The sequence below is a fragment of the Pelodiscus sinensis genome, chromosome 15, assembly GCF_052426305.1.
Source record: "Pelodiscus sinensis isolate ZL-2025 chromosome 15, ASM5242630v1, whole genome shotgun sequence".
Classification (NCBI taxonomy): domain Eukaryota; kingdom Metazoa; phylum Chordata; order Testudines; family Trionychidae; genus Pelodiscus; species Pelodiscus sinensis.
Window position 1 is genome coordinate 39,859,412 of NC_143066.1, and position 23,565 is coordinate 39,882,976.

At 55.4% G+C, this 23,565-nt stretch overlaps 3 protein-coding genes across 9 annotated transcripts in view; 2 read left to right on the forward strand and 1 right to left on the reverse strand.

Moving 5' to 3' along the window:
- Positions 1 to 1,179, forward strand: part of NHERF2 (NHERF family PDZ scaffold protein 2) — a 105,543-nt gene extending 104,364 nt beyond the window's left edge. The window contains exon 7 of the mRNA XM_006129280.5: positions 612 to 1,179. Within this exon, the coding sequence (XP_006129342.3) occupies positions 612 to 770 (159 nt within the window). The 3' untranslated portion in view covers positions 771 to 1,179. The remainder of the gene's footprint in view (positions 1 to 611) is intronic.
- NTHL1 (nth like DNA glycosylase 1) lies at positions 699 to 23,210 on the reverse strand. The gene is made up of 6 exons (XM_075899852.2): positions 23,071 to 23,210; positions 21,795 to 22,045; positions 15,585 to 15,755; positions 14,367 to 14,526; positions 7,842 to 7,947; positions 699 to 6,103 (listed from the first exon to the last, which is right to left on the reverse strand). The coding sequence occupies exons 1-6, from the start codon at positions 23,117 to 23,119 to the stop codon at positions 5,980 to 5,982; spliced, it is 861 nt and encodes a 286-aa protein (XP_075755967.2). The 5' UTR covers positions 23,120 to 23,210; the 3' UTR covers positions 699 to 5,979.
- TSC2 (TSC complex subunit 2) overlaps positions 23,140 to 23,565 on the forward strand; it is a 56,488-nt gene continuing 56,062 nt past the window's right edge. For all 7 annotated transcript variants that reach the window (XM_089769326.1, XM_075899844.2, XM_075899846.2 and 4 more), the window contains exon 1: positions 23,140 to 23,274. In XM_089769326.1, coding sequence (XP_089625452.1) covers positions 23,140 to 23,274 — 135 coding nt within the window. The remainder of the gene's footprint in view (positions 23,275 to 23,565) is intronic.

Genomic DNA, 23,565 nt, shown 5'->3' on the forward strand with positions numbered 1-23,565 from the left:
ACCCTCGGCACCACTTAAACCCACAAACACGGGCTTCTTCTGTTTCCTTAAGGAGAATCTGCCCTAGCTCTCAGTACGGTTTTGGGTAGAGAGGGAAAGAACCACCAGCAGAGGAGGATCTCTGGTGCCCCATCGAGTGGGCAACATGATAGGACACATGTCCATTCACCCCAGCCAGCCCTTTCCATTCCTGCAGGGGGCGCTGTTGCACCCGAGCATGCCCACGTCTCTAGGGCAGCAGTGGCAATCGTTTTTGCAGGGCGGGCGGGGGAGCACTACTTCACGAATGTTGGTAGTGGTTACGGTCTGGTTCCGCCCCCAGAAAGGCGTGGCCTCAAGCGGAAGGGGCAGGGCCTTGGTGGAAGGGGCGGTTCCCTCTGGCAATGCGTGCCCCTGGCGGGGAGAGGAGACTGCGTGCTCTCCCCTACCCCCAGGTCCTGATTGGTCTGGTGGAGGAGTGTGGCAAGGTGGGCCAGATAAAATGGCTTGGTGGGCTGGATGCGGCCCACAGGCTGTATCTTGCTCACCCCTGCTCGATGGGCATCCCCACACCACCACCCTACACCATGACAGCAACAGGAGAGCGTTTTACGTTTTTTTCTTCTTTGCAGGAGGGGGAGTCTGAGAAGAAGGACCCATTTGAGGAAAGTGGTCTAAACCTGAGCCCGACTGCGGCCGAGGCCAAAGAGAAAGCGCGCGCCAAGCGGGTGAACAAGAGGGCTCCGCAGATGGACTGGAACAAGAAACGGGAGATTTTCAGCAACTTCTGAGTCCGGCAGGCAGCTCCTCCCATTCTCTCCCTCTCCCCCCTGAAGCAAACGTCTCCAATGTGCACCAGCACCATTCCCAGCTGTCCACTCAAGACGCTTCATGCTCTGCTCTCCATTGGTAGCTTTTTGCAAGGCAAATCTGTCAGAAGTGTCTTTTATGGACAAGTGAATCCAGTAGACAGAAAATGACCAAAGCTCCTCCCCAGCGCGCTCACCCGGCTGTCCCCGGTTCCCACCTTGCTGCTGAGAAAAGACTGGAAAGACTTTTGCTTCTTACTTGGTTTTTTGTTTTTTACTATATTGAGCTCCTCTTGTTGCAGAAGGACGCGTCCGGGTGTAAAACCTCATGCCGAGGGCTCCCAAACGGCCGACTCTCGTTTGTTTCCATTCAAAGTGTTAGTTTGGTTTTTCTAAAAAGAAAAAAAATCTCATTCTGAGCTCCAGTGGTCAGTACTCGCATGGTGGGAGAATGGTCAGTTCTCTTGTTGGCTTCTTCATGGAGTTAGAAGGGTTGGCTGTTTTTTTTTTTCTTTTTGTTTTTGGTGTAAGCCCTCCCTCCCCCCCAATCCTACATCTGTTTCTCGTTAATGCTGGAACCGCTTTCCCCTGGGATCCCTTTAACCAGTGCAATAAAAGCCCTTTTCTCAGCAAACTTCTCCGCCCCTCCCCTCCAAACAAACTCTGAGTGTTGAGAAGATAGTAGGACTTAAAAACCAACCCCTCCATAAAACCTAACCACCCCCGCCTCCGATGTGCATAATAAAATGCAGGGATGACAGGCGTGGTGGGAATACGCTGCCCCCCAACCACGAGAAAGGAAAGTCTGATTCCTGTTAGCACATCCCCATTCAAGAATTCCTGCTCCCTTCTCTCTTGGAAGCCCTGCGAGAAACTCCATGAGACACTGGAAACATGGCTCTTCTGGCGAACTTCAAAGCTGCCCAACCATATGTCTCCATCGCAGGGAACGGAAGACCCTGCTGTGGGAGGTGGTGAATCCTCATGAAACAGGGCTTCAAGCAGGAGCCTCCCAGCGGCCGCTGTTCCACTCAAGCCGCTGGCTTCCGAACCGACCACCCGAAGTTGCTTTGCTCTTTCAGACTCAGGTTTCAAACCTCTTGTATTTTCCTGCTGATCTCTCACCAGCTGCATTGCCAACCCGGACGAGTAACACACAAGCTCTCTCTGTTGTCTGTCTGTCTGTGCTGGGCCCAGCTTCGCAACATGATCCGGCATGTGGGGATCGTCTCCTGGGCAGATGGAAGACTAGCCGCTGGTCCACACTGTATTACTCACCGTCAAATAGGCAGCGTGGTTGGGAGAAGGGGGCAGATAACGGGTGAGGCACTGAAAAAATCTCTGCTCTCGTTAGACAATATCAGAAAACGTACCACTCACCCGATCCTACATAGCCATGACTAAACCAACATAAAATCTTCCCTGCTTACCTCGGACATCCGCCGAGGAATAATAACGAGTAAATTAAACATGTACTAATGGCTTCCAGGCAGTAGAGTCGTACCCGGGGCTGGATCCATGCCGTAAAGAGCAGGTCGATTCCTGTTGCCTTCTTTCTGAAAGCTAACAAAATAGCCTTTTGGGCTGGCATGTATTTTGTAACAATGACAACAGTATTAAAAAAGCAGGCGGGGCGGGAGAGAGATTAGGTAAATAACCGCTCCTTCCTCCCCCCAGCTATTGGCACATTAGGGCGAAAACGTAAGACTTGCAATAGCGACTATTCACGGCGAAGCACATGGCTTAGTTGGTTTTTTGCCCCCACAAAACCGTATTCTGACGCCGTAGAACGGACAAGTGGCCTTTGACTTCGTGCACTAGGGTCTTGTGAAGGTTCTGTGTCTATTTCGTAGTACTGAGCTTAAAAAGGTGCCTTAAAACGTTTACTGGTCCTTTCAGTAAATGGATGTATCTCAGCACAGTATGGGGGGGGAGGGGAAACGATAGCAACTAACCAGGTGGGTGTTTGGCTTCTTTGCAAGGACTAGCGAAGTGTGTGGCTTTTGCCTGAATTTGCTCTTAGGGAGGGCCATGCTGCGTGAGCGGGGCAAAGCTTGGAAAGCAATCTCCGCAGGTATTTGGCTGTACATGCGTAGGACTGGCACAGGTTGGAGAGGGCTAGTAAGACCTTTAGAGCTTTTCTTCCCTGCAGGGGTCTCACAGCCATCTTACCTGGCGTCTTTCAAATGACGATGTGATTGGGGGAGGCAGGAGGCTGCTTGATGTTGGCCACCACAAACCATTACTGCCCGAAGACATCAGTCACAAAAGACTCCTTCACCGTCACGAAACATAGATTGTGTCCCATTCCTGGACTCCCAAGCCAGACGGTGAGTCCGCTAGGGGAATAACCTCCCTAGAGACATTGCTAGGTAGATGTTAAAATACAGCATCACTCCTATGGTGGGAAACACGGAAATCGTTTTCTGCAAGCCACGTTTCTTCCGTAAGACCGAACCCAGGTCGTCAAGGGGAAACCCACGGGGGGTTGTGTTTTTCTTTAAGGCTGAACAAAAGAAATCAGGTATGCAAATATGTACCAATAAGATTTTAAAATGATCGCTGCACAGTCCATGGCAACGGCTCATGGATCAAGCACTTAGCGCTATGTGACATCTTAGTAGCTTTGTAAGAATAATTATTCCTGTTTCTGTACATTTAACTTGAAAACTCCAGTACACGTATAACGCTGTTGTCTGCATTGTAAAGGCAAGGCATACTGTAATGTCAATAATAAACTGTGTTTTGCCATGTACAGCTCAAAAGGGTGATTCGTCTGCTCTTTTCAGCCTTGGGGTTGTAAAATGCTTCAGCGAGGAAGTGTTATATTAAATTCCTCTCCCTCCGCTTGCTGGCTCGAGGAGCGGGGCAAACCACCTCGGCTGGTCTGCAATGGGTTAATAATTGTCGATGCTTTGCGGCGAGAGAAAATTGTTGGTGCCCCCTTGTTGCTTCTGGGAGGTATACGGGAGGCCCAAAAGGTTTGATTTTTCAGGTTGCTCCTTTTTTTAAATTTAGGAGTACCAGGAATGTCTCGTATTGGCTTCATTTCATGACTCAGGAATCCATATTGGAAGCCGTCTCAATTGTTAATTGGAAAAAGCTGGGTGCTGGGAACCTTTAGCAAAAAAGAACATTTTGCTCAACTGCTGGGGAGAAACGAGGCATACGTGAAACATTTTCAAAGTTTATTTAAAAAAAAAAACCCACTTCTCTCCATCAGCTCTCTTCCTTGGTGTTACCCACCCACTACTCCAGTTTTAAGCAGGCCTCTCTGAGACTTCGGTATCTAACAGAGAGGACCCAGGAGAGAGCATAACGTTGCAGGCAGTTTTTAAACATTAGAAAGAAGCCGAAAAAAAGCACAGGCCAGATTTCCCCCTCTGTACGTCCCCACCTTCAGCTCAGAGACTCCAACTCCCTACTTATTCCTGAGCCACACGGAGCCTGCCCTGGTGGAGACAGAGCACTGCAGAGGGGACGGCTTGGTAATAAAGATTGCATGGGGTTACGCAAACCAAATAAGGCAGCCCTCCCAATCCAGCCAGCTGCTGAGTTCGCCCCTGTGCTGGGCAAATGGCAGAAGGGTAAGCACAAATGGCAGGAATCTTCAAAGGTTTCAGTAGCAAAGTTTTCCCCGGCACTAGCCCTTAGGGGTTACTTAGGCCCATCTCCCCAAAGGCACCTAAATCCCTGGGTGTGAGTGCAGAGCTGCTTGGAAGCACCCAAGGGAAATTCCTGCAGTTTAGAGGGATTTCTGCCCCCACCCCCGCATCTGCGATAGAGCAAGTTGAGGAGTTCCCCTGTTTCCATTTCAACTGGCCCTCAACTCTTTAGGGATTAAACTGGCTGCACAAAGGATCAGTAAAAGCAACATTCATCCTCTGGCAGAGGCAAACCACCACAGTTGCTGCTCCAATGGGTGTAACTCTGTGACCGATTCTCCCCCCTCCCCAAACTTCAGACTACTCCCCATTTCACACCCCTCTGGAAAAGCCGCTTCCCCCTTTCACACCCTTTGAAAGGCAGGCCCTGCGCCAGGGTCAGAAAAAGAGCTAGGAGCGTCCTCGTGGCTGCAGCCGTCCAAGGAAAGCACTTTCGCACGTGCCTAACGCCGGCCGACAGCAGCAGGACTTAAACACCGGTTTTACGGCCTGTCCTGAATTGGGGCCCAACCGCAAAACAGTTGCCATGGAGACAGTGTTTTAGCTGGAGGTCAGCGCCGATCTTAAGAGTAACCTCATTGGCCATCCTCAGCTTTGCCCTGAAGGGCTAGGTTTACACTCGTGGCTTCTTGCGTGAGAAATATGCAAATGAGGCAAAGCATGGAATATTGCTGAGCTCATTTGCATACCTAATGAGCCACCATTTTTGCAGACGAGGCTCTTGCGCCTGAAGGAGCTGTCTACACTGCCCCTTCTTGCGCAACAAAACTCCTCTTGCGCGATGCTGCCACGCTGATTATTTTCAGGAATAGCGGCCTTGCGCAAGAGGGTTTTTGTTGCGCAAGAAGGGGCAGCGTAGACGCTCCTTCTGGCGCAAGAGCCTCTTCTGCAAAAATGGCGGCTCATTAGGTATGCAAATGAGGCTCGGCGATATTCCACACTTACGCTCATTTGCATATTTCTCACGCAAGAAGCCGCGGGTGTAGACATAGCCAAGGTGTCATGTTCTCTGCGACCAGCGAAGCCCAAACGTCCGGGACTGGGTGGCCGGGCTCTGTGAAGGCCAAATTGCACCAGTCTTCCCTGCTGCCGGGCCGGGCCTGCCCTGGGCCCTCCGACGGAGGCGGAGCCCACCACAGTTCTCTCCTGCGCTGGAGCCATGTCAGAAAACTGCCGGACACCCCCCGACTCGCCCAAACCTGGGTGTGCCCCCGCCGCCCGAGCCAGAGCCCCTGGGCTTGGCAAGACACCGAGCCGGCCGAGGTCCCCTCCCAACTCCAGCAGATCCCGCCGTGCGCCTCGTTCCCACCGTCCCTGCGGTGTGTGTTGGGCACCCACGCCCGGCCTGGGCCTGCAGCGCTGACTCAGCAGGACGGCCGCCCTTCAAGCTTGTCCTCTTCAGAGAGCAGCTCTCCTCAGCCCAGCGCTCTGCCGCACGAGATCTCCCCTCACCCGCCCCAGTCTTACGGGGGCATCGAGCCCGGCGGCTTGCCCACCCCAGGGCCGCTCTGGGAGCAGCTGTTCCCTCAGCATCTCTTAGCCGCCGGGCAGATGTCTCTGTTGAGGCACTCCTGGCAGCGAGGGCTCACGGGCAGGCAGATCTGCTGGCCGAATCCCACGAGGAGCCAGTTGATCTCACCCCAGAGATCCCTGCGGGCGAGAAAGGGGACGAGTTAGTGCCCGGCCGCCGCACAGGCCTTCCCAGCTCTTGGCATCATCGTGGATGGTTCCCTGAAAACATCCACTCCGTGTGCAGCGGCTGTCAAAAGAGCCAGGTAATTGCTGGACTACTCTGGACGTGGGTGCCTCATCTCTTTGGAAAAGGTTCAAAAAGGGCAACAAAAATGATGAGGGGTTTGGAACGGGTCTCATCTGAAGAGAGATTCAAAAGACTGGGACTTTTCAGCTTAGGAAAGAGGAGATTAAGGGGGGACAGGATTGAGGTCTATAAAATCATGACGGGGTGGAGAAAGTGAATAAGAAAAAGTTATTTACTAGTTCCTATAACACAAGAACTAGGAGTCACCCAATGAAATGAATAGGCAGCCGGTTTAAAACAAACCAAAGGAAGTATTTCTGTACACAACACGCAGTCAACCTGTGGAACTCCTTGCCCAAGGAGGTTGTGAAAACCAGGACTTTAACAGGATTCAAAAAAAGAGGTAGATCAAGTCTTGGAAGATAGGTCCATCAATACTCCTTAGCCAGGATGGGCAGGGATAGTGTCCCTAGCCTCTGTGGCTGTGTCTAGACTGCATCCCTTTTCTGTAAAAGGGATGCAAATTAGACACATTGCAATTGCAAATGAAGCGGGGATTTAAATCCCCCCGCTTCATTTGCATAAACATGGCTGCCGCTTTTTTCCGGCTCGGAGCTTTGCCGGAAAAAAGTGCCAGTCTAGACGGGGATCTTTTGGAAAATAAAGCCTTTTCCGAAAGATCCCTTATTCCTTATTTTAATTTGCATCCCTTTTTTCTGTCAGAAGCTGGGAATGAGTGACAGGGGAAATGATCTCCCTAGGCCGGCAAAATCCCTCCTCCGGGACCAGTCAGGTCTGGAGGGTGCTGGACCAGGGACCTGTAACTGATCATGTAGGCCAGGGGTGGGGAACCTTTTATGGGCCGGGGCTGCTGACCCACAGAAAAATCAGTCGGGGAGCAAGTGAGAAGCAAAAAACTCCCAAAAAACTCACTGAGGTGGCCCCCGTCTGAGAAGCAGAAAGACCCTCCCCACGTTCCCTGCGCATACTAGCGCCTAGGGGGCCCCAGGCTGGTCGGTTGTGTGCGCTCCATCCCACGGGGCAATGGTGAGGGGGCTGGAGTGCCAGCACAGGCTCCCCGATATTGAGGGGGGAGCCCCAAGCCTCGGGGGCCAGATCCAGGCAAGTCGGGGGCCATATCCAGCTCCTGGGCCGTAGGTTCCCCACCCTGATGTACGAGATAGGTGGGAATTCACTCTTAGAGGGTGGAACGGTCTCCCCCGTGGAGAGTAGGGAACAAGCCCAGCGGTACAGACTAGGAGACGCAAACGTTTCCGATGTCCGGGAACCATCCAAACAGCTGAACTAGATGCTGCTTCTTGGGAAGCGAGAAACATCCCGGGGCCACGTCCCAGGCCTGCTGCAATGCTGGGCTTCCCTCCCACGGCTGTGACGAGGGGAGGGGACACTGAAAATGCCCCAGGGCAGGGTAAGAAACAGCTCAGCAGGGTGGTGCGTGCGGGATGCGACAGCCGCTTGTTGCCATAAACTACAGCACCAGACGAGAGATGTTGCAGGCAGTTTCTGAGGAAGAGTCCAGCAGGGAGCAGGGGGAAAGGGAGGAGTCTGGGGGTGCTGTCGGGATGTCAGTCAAACAGCCCAGACCGCCTGTTGCATGAGCCTCCTCACCTGGGCAGCCAGTCCTCCAATGCCACTCGGGTCTCCTCGGGGGTCTTAGTTTCCTCCTTCACCCATCGCAAGCGGTTCGTGATCCGGTGCACGTGGGTGTCCACGCCTGGGGAGCAGAGAGGCTGGAGTCAGGAGGGAACGCCTGGGCCGAGAGGAAGCAGGGTCAAAGGAGTTAAAGCAACGGCCAAATCCGGACCCAGAGCAGACGCACCCGCCTGTTTTTGCTTCCTGGAGGCCGGGTCCTGTGGCTGGAGTCAGGGGGTGGCGGGGAGGAGTCACAAATCTGCACAAGGAAGGAACCGCAAGGCCTCGCCAGTGGTCAGGGCATGGAACAGACTCCTCCCTCTCCCGCCGTCTGTCATTCGGAAATGCTACGATTTGGGGCCTGGTGTCTCCCCAGCCCTATCCACCAGGCAGGTGGTCGCTCGCGAGGTTCTAGCCTTTGAGGGTCCCTGGCAGCCTCCGCCCGCCTTACCCGAGCTGGCCAGGAGCTGCGGGGAGCTTTTCCGCCACGCAGCTCCAAGCGCTTTCCCTGGGAGAGCCGGCACCACGATGTCCACCCCGTGGAGGCAGAAACCCAGGGGAAGGGACTTGCCCGCGGTCCCCCGGCTGGGCAGCAGCAGAGGTGAAAGCGACTCTCAGCCGCCGCCCCATTCAATGAAACATCAGCCTCCCGCGAGCACCAGAGGTCTCAGATGAAAGCAAGGCCCGACTGCCCTTTTCCCTGAGTTTCCTGCCAACCGAGAAGCCTCCAACACTGCCCAGCGAGTGCACAGCCCTGGGGTCTTCCCCATGCGTTGGGATCACAGGCTGGCCTGTTTCACAGCAATTATTTTTTGGTGCTCCCCTACGAGAATGTGGATTGAACAGACTCGCGCCGAGGTCTGACTAGACGGGGAGATGTGGGATCTCCATCGCTGGGTTAGACCCACGCTCGTCAGGGATGATCTCGCTGGTGCTGGGTCCTGCCGGGAGGGCCAGGGACTGGACTTGATGCCCTCTCGAGGTCCCCTCCAGTCCTAGGGTATCTTGGGGGCAGAGCGCCCTGCTCATGCAGCTACCAGGCTAATCTCACACTGCTACTCAGAAAGCCAGGAGCAGACGAGAGCATGGGCCAGAAGAACGGAGAGCTCCGTCCAGTCCCAGCTCGTTCCGTGTCAACTCCACATGGCCAGAAGGACGCGGGTTGTACGACAAGAGGCCCTGGCAATGGCCCAGGTGGGGGACCGATTTGTCAGCGCTGCTAGCAGCATGGGGGCACCTTGTTTATCGGAGGTGGGCTGGTTCTGACTCCCCCGAGGAAGAATGGGGTTTGCGCATTGTGATTTCTGGGTTTGTTCAGTAAAGCCCCACAATCCAACGCCAGGCACACACAGTGCCTGGCGCCGTGGGTGGATTGAAAAATACGAAGAGCCCTGCAAATGTGCTGGTAGCTGCTTTCTAGCCACAGCTGTGGCTGCTGATGCTCCCGGCTCATTTTTGCAGAGAGGGGTGCAGACGCGAATGCAAATTTTGTATCTAGAATCCTGCAAATTCTGTGGATACAGCTGCAAATTCTGTTTTCACACTGGGCTCTAAAAACGCTACAGGTTGGACCTCCCTGGTCCGGCACCCTTGGGACCTGACCGGGCCCGAACGAGGGGATTTGCTGGACCAGGGAGGTCCCTCACCTCATGGCCTGTGCTTGGACTCCAGTCATGCCCTACTGCTGCTCCAGCCCCCCGGAGCTCTCTAGCTGCCAGCAGCTCAGCTTCTACTGGGGCCAGAGCACCATGGCCGGAGCTCCACAGCCAGGATGGGGTCTGGAGCCCCCTGGGTGCCAAGTTCCAGCCCCGTTCTAGCGCCAGCCCCGTTCTAGCGCCAGACAGCTGCAGTGCTCCAGCCCGGCAGCAGCAAGAGAGTTCGGAAGCCACCGGCTCCAGCAACAGAGCTCCCTGGCCGCGGCTGGGCTGTAGTTCCCCGGCCAATGGGCCAGACCTCCTGCCGCACCGCCCCGTTCCCCAGCACAGGTCTCCCGGCTGAGTCGGCAGCCATCCTGACCTCCCTGTTCCTGGTCTCTGTGGACCGGGAACATCTGTGATCCGGCCTGGGGAGTCCCAGATTAGGGAGGTACAACCAGCGTTTCTTTTGTTTCTCATTTCACGGTGCAAATATTTGTAACCAAAAAATAATCAAGAGGGAAAGGGAGAGGGCTCTGGATTCTGCGTAACTGAAATCAATATTTGAAAAGGCAGAAGAATCTCATTCTATGTTTTTTTTAATCCATGTCAATTGTGTTCTATAGTTTGTTTACCAGAGGGACTAAAACGGTGATTAATCATAATTCAATTTTTTTAACCACAGGAGTTAATTGTGATTAATTGAGAGATCCTAATATTTTCATTTCAGTGGCTAAGTAGCCAATATTGACGGAGTTCATTAAGATGTTCTTTCTCCCAGGAATTAAGTTACCGGCACTTTCTTCAAGTGGGCAACGAAGAAAATAGTGCAAGAGCAGGATTTTCAAAGACAGGAACCTCAGGGAACAGAACCTAAATAAATGCCCTGATCTATCCAAGCACCAAGCTCCCACAGATGCCTGGGAGTCACCACAGCAGTGCTGGTCTCCCGGGAGTGAGCAGCACTGCAGGTGGTGGGTTACAGTCAGAGACAAGCACAACCACAGAACAGCTTCTGAGCAGCACGGCCAGGCAGGGGGTCGGGGAAGGGCGGGAGCCAGCTTCAAATGGCTCCAAACCAGGCTGAGCAGGAAGTCAGCCCTTTCCACGACATCTCCACTACCAATGCATTCGTAGGGGAGGGCGAGAAAACAGCAGCCACCTAGCCCCAAACACGCACAGAATCCTAGAATGGGAAGGGACCTCGAGAGTCATCGACTCCAGTCCCCGGCCCTCATGGCAGGACCAAGCACCATCTAGATCATCCCTGGCAGGTGTCTGTCCAACCTGCTCTGAAATCTCTCCAGTGATGGAGATTCCACAACCTCCCTAGGCAACTTTTTCCAACCACGCCGCCAGGTTGGAAATTTTTCCTAATGTCCAACCTAAACCTCCCTTGCCCATTGCTTCTTGTCCTGTCCTCAGAGGCCAAGGAGAACAATTTTTCTCCCTCCTCGTCACATCTTTTTAGGTACTCGAAAGCTGCTCTCATGTCCCCTCTCAGTCTTCTCTTTTCCAAACTAAACAAACCCAATTCTTCCAGTCTTTCCTCTCTGCCGGGAGTTTGGCTATTTTAATTCCAGCTCGATGGCTGGTTATTGGCTTTTGATAAACCGAGGAGAGGGGGCAGGGGTGGAGCCGTGCGCAAGCCTGTGTAATTAAAAGACCTTTCTTCCCTTGGAGCCTGATCGTAGAGGTCCCTTGGATTCCGTGGGGGAATTCGCCACATCAGAGGTTTGCTAGGTGGGTCTCACTGCCAAACAGAGGTGACCCCTTCACAGGGATCGCCCTCAGTAAGACATGAGGCGCTGCTGATCATCTCCACTTTACCAGGTTACTGTAGAAAGCTGGCTTCTCTCTGGACACGGGGCCCACGGGCAGCGGGGCGTGGCTTGGAAGGGCATTGTCACGCTGGGCAATTAGAGCCGCAGGCTGCACAGAGAGACCAACCTAACTTGCAGCTTGTTTCACCTTAGCAGGCCAGAACACAGGACTGGGGGCCAGCACTCCTGGCTCCTCTTCCTGCCAGTGCCTCAGCTGATGTTAGGCCCTGGTGAGGCCCCATCTGAAGTACTGCATCCAGTTCTGGCCCCCCGTCACAGAAAGGACGTGGGCGCGTTGGAGAGAGTCCAGCACAGGGCAATGAAAGTGATGAGGGGGCTGGAGCACATGACTTACAAGGAGAGACTGAGGGATTTGGGTTTGTTCAGTCTGCAGAAGAGAAGCATGAGGGGGGATTTGAGAGCAGCCTGCAACTTCCTGAAGGGAGGTTCCAAAGAGGCTGGAGAGAGGCTGTTCTCAGTGGGGGCAGAACAAGGAGCAATGGGCTCAAGTTGCAGTGGGGGAGGTCTAGGTTGGAGATTAGGACAAACCATTTCCCGAGGCGGGTGGTGAAGCGCTGGGCTGGGTTCCCTAGGGAGGGGGTGGAATCTCCATCCCTAGAGGTTTTGAAGTCCTGGCTTGACCAAGCCCTGGCTGGGATGATGGAGTTGGGTTGGTCCTGCTTTGGGCAGGGGGCTGAACTCGACCTCCTGAGGTCTCTGCCGGCCCTGGATTCTAAGTGGCAAACGCTGCCCCTTACTCTCCCCAGGAAATGCACATAGCAGTGCTCCGCAGAGGGCTCGCGAGGCTCAGGGACTGTTTGAAAAGGGCTTCGAGACTCTCCGACGAAAGGCTCTCGGCACCGACGTCGAATATCGTTAGAGCAGCCGTGACAGACTGGCCTCTCGCTTGCTCACTGAATCAGCCCCAGGGAATTGCTGTAAACAGGAAGAGTGCCGCTTTGTCTCCTGAATCAAACCGGAGCGCACAACTCTTTGGAAAGCCCTCAGAGCTCCCGCTAGACTCTCCTCCCCGCCCGCGGATGAACTGTTCCGAGCGCAAACCAGACCCCGCTGCGTGTCGGCCTCCGGCCAGGCCCACACGCTGCAAAGTGGCGCTGCGGCCTGCGCTGAATTTTCACTCCAACAGGTTCCCCGGACGCTCTGAGGAAAGCAGCAAACACGCTTTGAATATTAATCGGGCCGCAGAGACCTTGACGCATACCTGGAGTTCCTCCTCAGCCAACCAGAAAAGCGCTAATACGGCAGCGCCACCTGCTGGCCCTCATTAGCTAAGTCAAAATCCTGCCTTAGTAGCCCGAATCTGTTCCGTTAAAACCCAGGGGAGCAGTTGGTACCAGAACCTCCCTCCACTCAACCCAGCCTCTGAGGCCCATCCCCGCTACAGATCAAAGGCAGCTTCGAACAACAAGCCCCCTCAGCGGAAGACACCCTCGGGGCTGTGTAGAGCTCCGACTTTTCCCCGTTTCCAGCACCCGACACAGGGCAGAGAAACACGGAGACGGGTTGCCTCAGACCTCTTGTCTGGCAAGTCCACAAGGAACCCTGCCGCGAGGAATGAAAATTCCTTCCCATTCAGCCTACACCAGCCAGTTTCAAAGGAAATCCACCCAGGGACCAGCCGCAACTAAGTTCCTTCAAACGATAGTGGCAAAAATCAGGCCTCCTCGGTCCCATCTCCAGACAGCCCTAAAGAGCCTTTACCTTATTACTTAACAGAGATAGCGTAAAATTACCGTAAAATCGCGAGTATAATGCGCACTTTTCCCCCAGATTTTTAAGGGTTAAAGCCGGGGTGCGCATTATACATAGGAGGTCATCTGTAAAGTTTTTAACTCACTCTCCCCGCCAGGCTTCTGGACACGGCGCGGTACGCAGGCAGCCGGGCAGGGCCCCCCCGCGGCAGGCGCAAAGTCAGCGCGGTGCGCCAGCAGCTGGGGCGCGAGCTCAGCCAGGCTCCCGGACAAGGTGAGGAGCTGGCGGGCGGGGCAGCTGGAGGGAGGGGGGGGGGCAAGGGGTCCCGTGGCAGGCAGCAGCTCAGTGCAGCTGGGCACGGGGGCAGGGGAGCAGGTTTCAAACTCTGCCGCCGGCTCCCCGGTGCTGAGCACGTGTTTCCCGAGTGAGCCTGCAGGTGGGAGCGGCCCCTTCCTTCTTATATATACCATAAAATCGCGAGTATAATGGGGGCGCGCATTATATAGGAGTTCAGTTTTCTCCAGGATTCTGACGTTGAAAAGATAGGTGCGCATTATACATAGGTGCGCATTATACATAGGTGCGCATTATACTCGCGATTTTACGGTACATCTGTCACTTTGCACTTTTCATCAAGGGACCTTACAATGTGCTACAAACCTCCACACGTCTCTAGCGAGTAGGTCTAGAAAACACGACCTATGAGGGATGACAGAAAAAAATTGGGTTTCTTTGGTTTGGAAAAGAGAAGACAGAGGGGACAGGATAGCAGCTTTCAAGTACCTAAAAGGGTGTCAGAAGGAGGAGGGAGAAAAATTGTTCTCCTTGGCCTCTGAGAATAGGACAAGAAGCAATGGGCTTAAACTGCAGCAAGGGAGGTTTAGGTTGGACATTAGGAAAAACTTCCTACCTGTCAGGGGGGTCAAACACTGGAATAAGTTGCCTAGGGAGGTTGTGGAATCTCCATCTCTGGAGATATTTAAGAGGAGGTTAGACAGACACCATCAGGGATCTGGATGGTGCTTGGTCCTGCCGTGAGGGCAGAGGACTGGACTTGACGGCCTCTCAAGGTCCCTTCCAGTGCTAGTGTCCTAGGATTCTATGGTTATTAATTACACGCTGCCTTTATCTTTAGAACCATTTTGCAAAGAGGTAAATCCAGGCAGAAGCAGCGACTAGCTCTAGGGAAACCCCGGTCTCAGAATCCCCCAGGTAAGGAGCTTGACTGGCGAAAAGCCCCTCTCAGAACAAGGTATCATGCTGCTGCAAGGAACGGATCGGACAGCTGGGAAGAGCGGGCGGCTCCTGGCGCTGAACACTGTCAAACATACCGATGCCAGTCACGGTGTTCCAGGCAATGGCCATGACCAAGTGAGCCATCTTGGGCCCAATGCCCGGCAGTTTCATCAGTTCCTCCACGGTCCCGGGGATGTCACTCCCGTACTGCTGCTTCAGGATTGCCGTCGTCTGCTTGATGTACTTCACTTTGTTCTGGGGAACGAGAGCCAACGGCGTAGGATCTAAGGACCCGTCCCAGAAATGCAAAGGAGACACACGGACTGGACAACAGGACCGTCCTCCTTCGCTGAAGGGAAAAGACACGAGGGAAAATACGAGAGAGGTTCTCGATTATCGGATAAAGCTAGAAGCCGTAACGTGATCAGCTCTGATATCTCATCGTGCGTGGAAGGATGCCGATGAGTATATGGGCAAAATACAGCGAGCCCTGCAAATCTGCGGCTATCCCTGGCTCATTTCTGTGGCCACGGATGCACATTTTGTATCTAGAGCCCTGCAAATCTGTGGATATCTGCAGACGTGAATATCCATGGCTCATGTTGGCGGATACAAAACGTCGTCTCCGTGCAGGGCTCTCAAAATACGGCTTCCAAATGACAGTGGATTGGTAGGGAATCTTTCAGAAGCAGGACATGTTGTAGGGCTGTGTGCAGCATGGGGGAAGAGATGAGGGTCTAGGTGGGGTGAAAGAAAGGAAACACACATAGGGGAAGAAGAGGGAGTAGGTCTCGCTACCAGGTGAGGGTACGTCTACACTTCCTCCCTAGTCCGAGCTAGGGATGCAAATGTAGGCGACCAAAATTGCTAATGAAGCGGGGATTTAAATATCCTGCACTTCATTAGCATAATCTCACTCGCACATTACTCTGCTGAACAGCTGATTCGAACCAGGAAGTGCTCTCCTGGACGCGTTAGTTCGAACCCAATCCCTTGGTTCGAACTAATGTTGCTCCTCAAAACAGCAATTTTGGTCGCCTACATTTGCATCCCTAGCTCGGACTAGGGAGCTTGGACTAGACGTACCGAGAGCAGCAAAGCAGAGTCAGAGAGGTAGCGATGGTTTCCAACCGCCACCACAGTGTACTGGAATCATTTTTACAGAAGAAGGGGTACAGCTTGCAAAAGCCGATCCCGCCACTACAAGCTGGTTCAGCTCTGTGCCTCAGCTAGGCCTGAGACAACTCCACCCGCATTCCTTGATGTCGGCTTGGGCATGCGCCCATCTACAGCCACTACAGTCCGGCCCTCACCTTCCAGAAGCCCACCGGGTAAATGAGTTGCCCCAGCGTCCCGTCGTCCGTCTGCAGAACGTTGTCCACCGTAAGGCCGTGCTCCCTCAAGCGCAACATGGCTGCCGAGGTCACCTGATCTTTGGTCTGGCTGGAAAGCATCAGCGACAACAGGACCTGATAGCGCATCACCTAGAGGAAGAGGCAGGAGACGGAGCGTCAGGGACCTGCTGGACCAGGCAGGTCTAGGACCCTGAAAGTTTTGGGCTCTGCAAGTCAGTGGGGCAGAGCAACACAATACGTGACCAGCTTATCGATATGTATCATATCGGCTACTCCTCCGCTCTTCCCTTCCTGCTACTTCAATAAAAGAGATGGCCATCGAGATGAGTCAGAAATGATTTCTGACTCCCCAGAACCCTCAAAATTTCCCTTCTGAGCAATGGCTGCTTACAGAAAAGCAATGGGGTAACATTATGCAGATTGAACCTCTCTAGTCCAGCACCCTCGGGACCTGACCGCTTCCGGACATGAGAATTTTCTGGACTACGAGAGGTCGATATTGTCTAGCAGCATTACCAACCCTTTCACTGCTTACTGGGCGGTTAGAGGACATTTAGGGGTAAATTAGAGCTAAAGAACAGCCCAGAACCCTGAAAGCCAGGATGGGTGGCTGGAAACAAGCCTCATGGGACTGTGGAAAACTTGGCCACAGCCATGAAAAGCTGACATCCGGCTCACTAAAATCATGCCGGACCACGGAGAGAGTTCTGGATTAGAGAGGTTCAACCTGTAGTAACCCTAAGTTCACTTCCAGCTTCTCCGCAGGCCTGACATTTTCAGCAATGTCTCGGTGAATTAGGAGCACAAGGGTCACTATGGAAACCCCACCTGATTCCCATTGTATTTTGGTGGCTGACTCCCACAGATCCTAGCTTAAGGCCTTGTTTCCATAGAGAGTGCAGGGCTAGCCAGGGTGTGGCTCTACAGGGCACCTGCAGTCCCAGGGGTGGCGTAAGCCAGGATGGTTCAGTCCCCACTCGGGCCGTCCTCGGGACCTCTGTGGCTCTGCCTCTCCCGCTCCACCCCTTGCACCACGGAGACGGTGCTGGGAAGAGCCGGCTTTAAAACTGACTCCCCCAGCACCGGCTCCTGCTTCCCCATCCCTTGCTGCCTCTGATACAGAGGCAGCGGGGGTGGAGGGAAGCGACTAGTCACTCGAAGGAACGTTGAGGCAGATATCCATTTTGTACTTAGAACCCTGCAGATTTGCAGATATCCACGTGTATCCACATCTGCAGAGGTCGACACGGCTAGCCGCATCTCAGTTCTGCAGATACCAAGGCGGATGCACGTTTTGTATCCGTGCAGTGCTCTAGTAATGGGGGCAGAATTTGGTGCCTTTATTTCCCGCTAAGTTAGCATTTCTTACCCTCTGTGACTCTCGCTGCAAACTGGGTCTTCCCAGCTAAGCGCCTGCTACTGGGGGTTCGTGTAGCGGGCTACGACAATTGCAGAACACTTGGATTACAATTCCAGCTGCAGGCTCCCTCAACCCCCTAAAAAGAGCCCTTGAAAGTTCTGGCCAGCAGGCGGAAAAGCACCGGGTTATTGTGCTAGGGGTTATTCCAATGCCTGGCTTTATCTTGGCAGGAACAAGTCTCCTCCCTAAGGAAAAGAGTTATTTCCTGATGACTTGTGGTTCTCTTTAACCCCCGTGCATCTCCTTGTGAAGGCTGATGTGCTCTTACGGAATCACAGGCTGTCTCAGACCAAGGCAGAAGCTAACCACTTTCACTAGGGACCTAAGACGAGGACACCACCCCGACCCCGAGGCCAGCGTTTACAAGAAGAGCAATATGGCCAAGCTCCCCAGCCGCATTCCCCCTGCGCGCCCTTTGGAGGCCTGTGGGCGGCTCGAGGGTAGGTTGCTTGCACTGGCGGGCAGAGATCACCAGTGTCAGCCGGCCCTTTATCTAAAAGTTCTCACGCAAACCGTGCCAACTGATAGAGCCTCCCTGCCGTTGCCAATCGCTGTTGCACCAGGGTTTGTTTTTTGTACCCATGCGAAAAAAACATGTGTGCAGAGGCTCTCGTGGGAGGGCTGGCTTCTAACTCTGTGCCAGGCACCGTTCCCAGCTCGCCTTCCTCTTCCAACAAATGGTTTCTTCTCGGTGACCCAAAGGGGAGAAACGTTCCATCGAGAAGCCCCAAAGGGCACCTCTGGTGCGGGAAAGCCGCCTGGAAAGTGTCGTCCTTCTGCGCCCCCCCCCCATCAAATTCTGATTTGTTCTGTGTGTGAAGAGTCTCGTCTGCTTTTCAGATCTCGCAAAAGCCCCGGGCCGCAGGGAGAGCGGGCAGGATGAAGTCACCAGATAAGCCATCCAAGAAACACCACACGGGGGGGCTTGCACACAGGCAGTTCACAGCTCTGCCTCTCCTTTGTTCCTGTTGCAAACTCTGTAACCCAACTATCTAGGCATGGAACTAAAAGTCCCTTTGGTGGATGCCAACCTCTCTGCCTCTTCAGGCCGCAGGCCTAATCAAAGACGAAGGCCTAGGCATGACAAGTCTGCTATTGCAAGACCTGACGTGGTCCAGGTGCAAACTCACCCGGCTTTTGTTAAACCTGCACAGAACTCCAGTGTGAGGGGGTGTCCCGGGGAGGTCTGTCCCTTCACGGGCGACAGGCGACTGGGGCCAGCCAGCCCTGCTCTCAGAAGAAGGGTTTGGGCTTGGTAAAGGGGACAATCAGACCCAGCTGGAAAGGGGGCCCCCTCGGTGCTTCCTGTAAAGCAGGGGTGGACAAGATACGGCCCGTGGGCTGCATCCGGCCCTAGGTCCGCTCTGCTGCGCCCCCGCCCCCAGGCCAATCGAGACCCGGGGACAGAGGAACATGCGAAGACTCCTCCCTCTGCTGGGGGCGCTCAGCGCCAGAGGAAACCGCCAGCTGTTCAAAACAGCTTGCGGTTCCCTCTCGACATCGCACAACCCAGCTGGAGACAGGAGAGCACGAGAAGTCTCCTCCCCCCGCCAGGGGCAGGCAGCAGCAGAAGGAACCACCGCAAAGTCTCCTCTAGGGTTACCAGATGGTTTGAAAAAAATACCGGACACACTTGATCTGAGATCAGGGGTGGGGGTACTGGCCGGGAGGGGAATGGGGCTGGCTGGGAGGGGGTTGAGGGGAGTGGGGCAGGCCCGGGAGGGGGGAAACCAGACAGCGGGGCTGGCTGGGAGGGGGTTGGGGGGTGCAGGGCTGGCCGGAAGAGATCGGCGGAGAACCGGACGATGGGAAGCAGGGCTGACCAGGAGGGGATCAGGGGAACAGGGCTGGCCAGGGGAGATAGGGGGCGAACCAGCCGACGGGAAACAGGGCTGACCGGGAGGCGGTCGGGGGGGAGCAGGGCTGGCTGTGTGTGTGGAGGGTGGGAAGCGGGAAACCAGCCAGTGGGAAGCGGGGTTGACCCGGGCGCATGCAGATCCCGGGTGCTGCCCGTCCCGTGCACGGTCCCTGTGGGGCGCATGGGCGAGTCCGACGCCAGAGATTCCATCCCGCCCTGGCCCCGCCCCCTCCTGTACTGCATAGTTGTGTACTGCCTGGCTGGTAGACATGCCCACGCAGCATGAGCGCATCTACCAGCCAGGCAGTACACAACTACGTACTGATACTCATGAGAATAATAAAACTTATTTAATTCGAACATTTTCTCAATTTGTTTCCCGGACAGAAAGCTCAAATACCAGATTGTCCGGTTCAAAACCAGACAACTGGCAACCCTAGTCTCCTCCCCGCTCCCCACACACAGTGCCTACAGGGAACCGCCCTTTCTGGCTGAGGCCCCGCCTCTTCCTGTGGCGTGGCCCGACCCGAGCAGCCCACTGAGCCTAGTAAACAGAACGTTTAAGCGGTTAACGTTTTAACTGGAATTTTACATCCCTAATCCAAACAGCCTTCCCACGGGTCTAACTTAAGTCCGGTTAGAGCTGACATTAAACTAGCACATCAGTGTGTGTAGCCCCACAGGCCTTTAGCCATCAGAGAGGAGTCAAAAAGGACACACAACTTCCTTCCCTTCCCTTCCCATCCTTGCACGTCACTTCTAGCCGTAAGGCCTCCCTGCAGTTCTCTGCTACAAACAGCTGTAACAACCAGCACTGTGCTAAGGAAGCCCATTCATAATGCTCACACCAAATTATCCTGGAACAGATAATGAATCTGATCATGAACCATTCTGACCAGTATCCTGTCTCTGAGCTTCAGAGGAAGACCGGAGAATAGGGCAGTTATCCAGCAATCCACCCGTCTTCCCCTTCTGATTGAGAGTGGCCACAATCCCGGTAAATCCCTGCCCATCTTGGCCAATATCCATTGCTTGCCCTAGCCTCCCTGAATTCATCCAGTTCTTTTTTTGGGACTCCCGTTACATGTTTTGACTGTCCCCCCCCGCTGTATTCGCAGGCGGCAGACTGGCAATTCCTTGCAGCAGTGTCCGGTTGTTAGCCGCCTACTGTTGGTGGCATCTTGAACATCAGAAGACACTTTTCCTGGTGGAAACCAGTATGATGAATGGGCGAGTATGGGGTAACTGAGAGAAACTATGCAGGGGGTTGGAGGAGATGCTCTAATGTTCCCTTCTGGCCTTACGCTCTGAAGTGAAGAAACCCGGTTCCCATTCCGACTGTAAAACAACAGGAGGACTGTTCTGCACAGCTCTGCAGGCCGTTCCACCCCTTTCCTAAGTCAGAGCTGAGTGCAGAACAATGGGAAATTCACACGGCTGTCCCCAGAGTCTGGCGCTGACGGGCGGTCTCTCACCACCGCCGCATGTGAGGGAAGGCAGCATCTTTACAGCTATAAGCCTCTTGTTCCTGGTCCTCTGTTCGCTGCTGCCCCGTCCCGGGGTGACTAACACTTAACATTATCAGAGAACAAACAAGAGCAGAGAGAAGCAAGAGACAAGGACAAGCCTTTATCCCTGCAAGCCCAGTTCTCATCTTCTGACTGGCTCCTGACTTAGCTCTGCGTGGCAGGGCTGTTGGCCTCGGCCTGTATTGGGACGTGGCTGGCAAGCCCATGGCTGAAGGATACAGCGGTGTGTCTGTGTGCCCTCCTAACACACGGCCGCCGGGGAGACAAGGTTTGCTTGTGGGTGGAGAGGAGCCAAGCGTGGATCCTCAGCTGAGCTCCGGACCCCGAGCTGATGCATGAAATAGCGGTCACCCTCTTCTCTACAGTGACCTGCCCCTGGCTCTCTGGGGGCCGCCAGCCTGAGGGATTAAGCGTCTGTAGCACAGTCAGGGCCCAACCGCCCTCCGTCACACTGCTGTCCACCAGGAAGTCTCTTCCGATGCTCAAGGTCACAGCCTGAGGCATCAAGATCTGGGCACGGCCTGAAGAGAGTCACGATCAGGTGATGGTGACAGACCATCGAACAGAACCGCCCTCGATGCCCAGCAAGGACTGGCCCAGGAGAACAGCTGGCAGGGTAAACTATGGTCATAGAAGCACCTTTAGAAACCGCTCCCTGAGCGACCAGTGGAATTTACACTGTTTTTCACAGCCAGTCGCTCTCATACTACGTGCCCTCAAACTTTTGCCAGCCATCTGCAAAATAAATGTTGTTATGTGCACCAAGCCACGTGCACCACCAGGAGAAACATACACTGCTGGCGGCTGCCAGCTGTGGGCGTGCTGCTAATCAGCTAGGTGGCATTTGACACTCTCTGGGGGTGGGGAGGGGGGGAAGGCGCCCCAGGGCACAGCTTACAGGGAACACTGCACACACCCTTCAAACTTATTTTCCACCACAGAAATATCTACACACACACAAAAGTGACGAGGAGTCCTGTGGCACCTTATAGACTAACTGAAGTGTTGGAGCATAAGCTTTCGTGGGCAAAGACCCACTTCATCACATAAGTTTTCGTGGGCAAAGACCCACTTTTGCCCACGAAAGCTTATGCTCCTACACTTCAGTTAGTTTATAAGGTGCCACAGGCCTCCTTGCCGCTTTTGCAGATTCAGACTAACACAGCTACCCCTCTGATACCACACACACACACACTCTCTCTCCCCCCCCCCCCCAGACAGGTCACCGACCCTCTGTAAAACTAGGGTTGGGTACCTGCCCTTTTGGATGAAGGACTTGAGATCTACCAATGCACAAAGTTGTGCAGACTCGTCTTTTGCTCAGCGAATACTCGGGTTGAATGGGGAGCGACGTGCTTTACCTCCGGAGGCGCACCGCTGTCAAAACACTTCTCAGCTCCCATCTGATCCACAGGCGCATCTTTATGCCTCCTCATTTCCCGGATATTCTCCAGCTGCTGCCTCCAGTTCCCTGGTTCCCATTTCAGTCGCTTGGAATCAGCCTCCTCCTCCTCCTGGCTGCCTCCATCCACAGAGTCATAGCGAACGCTGATTTTCTTCCCCTTCCTGCTGCGCTTCGGGGGGCCGGCTGCTGTGCTGTGGACCCGGCTTGCTGAAAGAGGGGGGGAAAGGGACTGTCAGACCACAGGCTTTGGAACTGCCATTCCCAGTTTGTACCCCCGGCCCTCCCATCGGGAACACAGCCATCCCCACAACGTGCAGGGGAGGCAAGTTTTCCTGTGTAGACCTGAGCTGTGCAAGAACTTGACGTGGTGACCAGAGGGGCCTTTTCCACCTGTTGCTCCTGTGAGCGGGAGCTCAGAGTTGGATTAGCTGGGCCGAAGCTCCCACAATAGCGACTGGACAGGGTCCAGGGGGAGGGGGACTGAGTGGAGACAGTAGATCCATCAGGGGAGCCCCGGTCCTGTTCATAGCCAGTCACCCCCACTTTGCCCCTCCATGCGTCAGTTCCTCTTCCAAACCCACCTCCCAGCCACTCCTGGGCTCCCCACTTTCATCCCCATCCCCTCCCCCTTCCCGCACCCCACTTCCATCCCCCAGCTCCTGCCCCTCCCCGCACCCCACTTCCATCCCCCAGCCCCTCCCTCTCCCCGCACCCCACTTCCATCCCCCAGCCCCTGCCCCTCCCCGCACCCCACTTCCATCCCCAGCCCCTCCCCCTCCCCCATCTCCTCCCCCTCCCCGCACCCCACTTCCATCCCCAGCCCCTCCCCCTCCCCCCCCATCTCCTCCCCCTCCCCGCACCCCACTTCCATCCCCAGCCCCTCCCCCTTCCCGCACCCCACTTCCATCCCCAGCCCCTCCCCCACCCCACTTCCATCCCCAGCCCCTCCCCCTCCCCGCACCCCACTTCCATCCCCAGCCCCTCCCCCTCCCCCTTCTCCCCCCCCTCCCCGCACCCCACTTCCATCCCCCAGCTCCTGCCCCTCCCCCTCCCCCATCTCCTCCCCCTCCCCGCACCCCACTTCCATCCCCAGCCCCTCCCCCTCCCCGCTTCCCATCCCAGCCCCTGCCCCTCCCCGCACCCCACTTCCATCCCCAGCCCCTCCCCCTCCCCGCACCCCACTTCCACCCCCAGCCCCACCCCCTGCAGGGGGCCGCTCCGACCCCTCGCACCTGCCGCCGCCGCCCGCCCGCCGGCCCTGCCCAGCTGCCGGCTGCTCATCCCGCCGGGCCGGCGCGCACATGGCGCCCTGGACTACAAGCCCCAGCGCGCCGCGCGGCAGTCACGTGCCCCGCCATGCCCGGAAGGGGCGGGGCCATCCGGCCGGAGAGGGGGCGGGGAGCGGAGCGGGGGGCTGGGCCGGCCGGAGGGGTGAGGTGAGTGCCCCGGGCCGGGCGGCTGACGGGGAGGGGCCCATGTGAGCCTTCGTGCCTTGGGCGTTCACAGAGAGGGGCCCCGGCAGCCGGGGTTGCTAGGAGCAACTGGGGGGGCGGGGGGCGGTTGCTAGGAGCAGCTGGGGAGGCGGGGGGCGGTTGCTAGGAAAAGCTGGGGAGGCGGGGGGCGGTTGCTAGGAGAAGCAGGGGGCGTTGCTAGGAGCGGCTGGGGGGCGGGGGGTTGGTTTCTAGGAGCTGCTGGGACACGGGTGGGGGGGTGAACAGGGCCTGCCC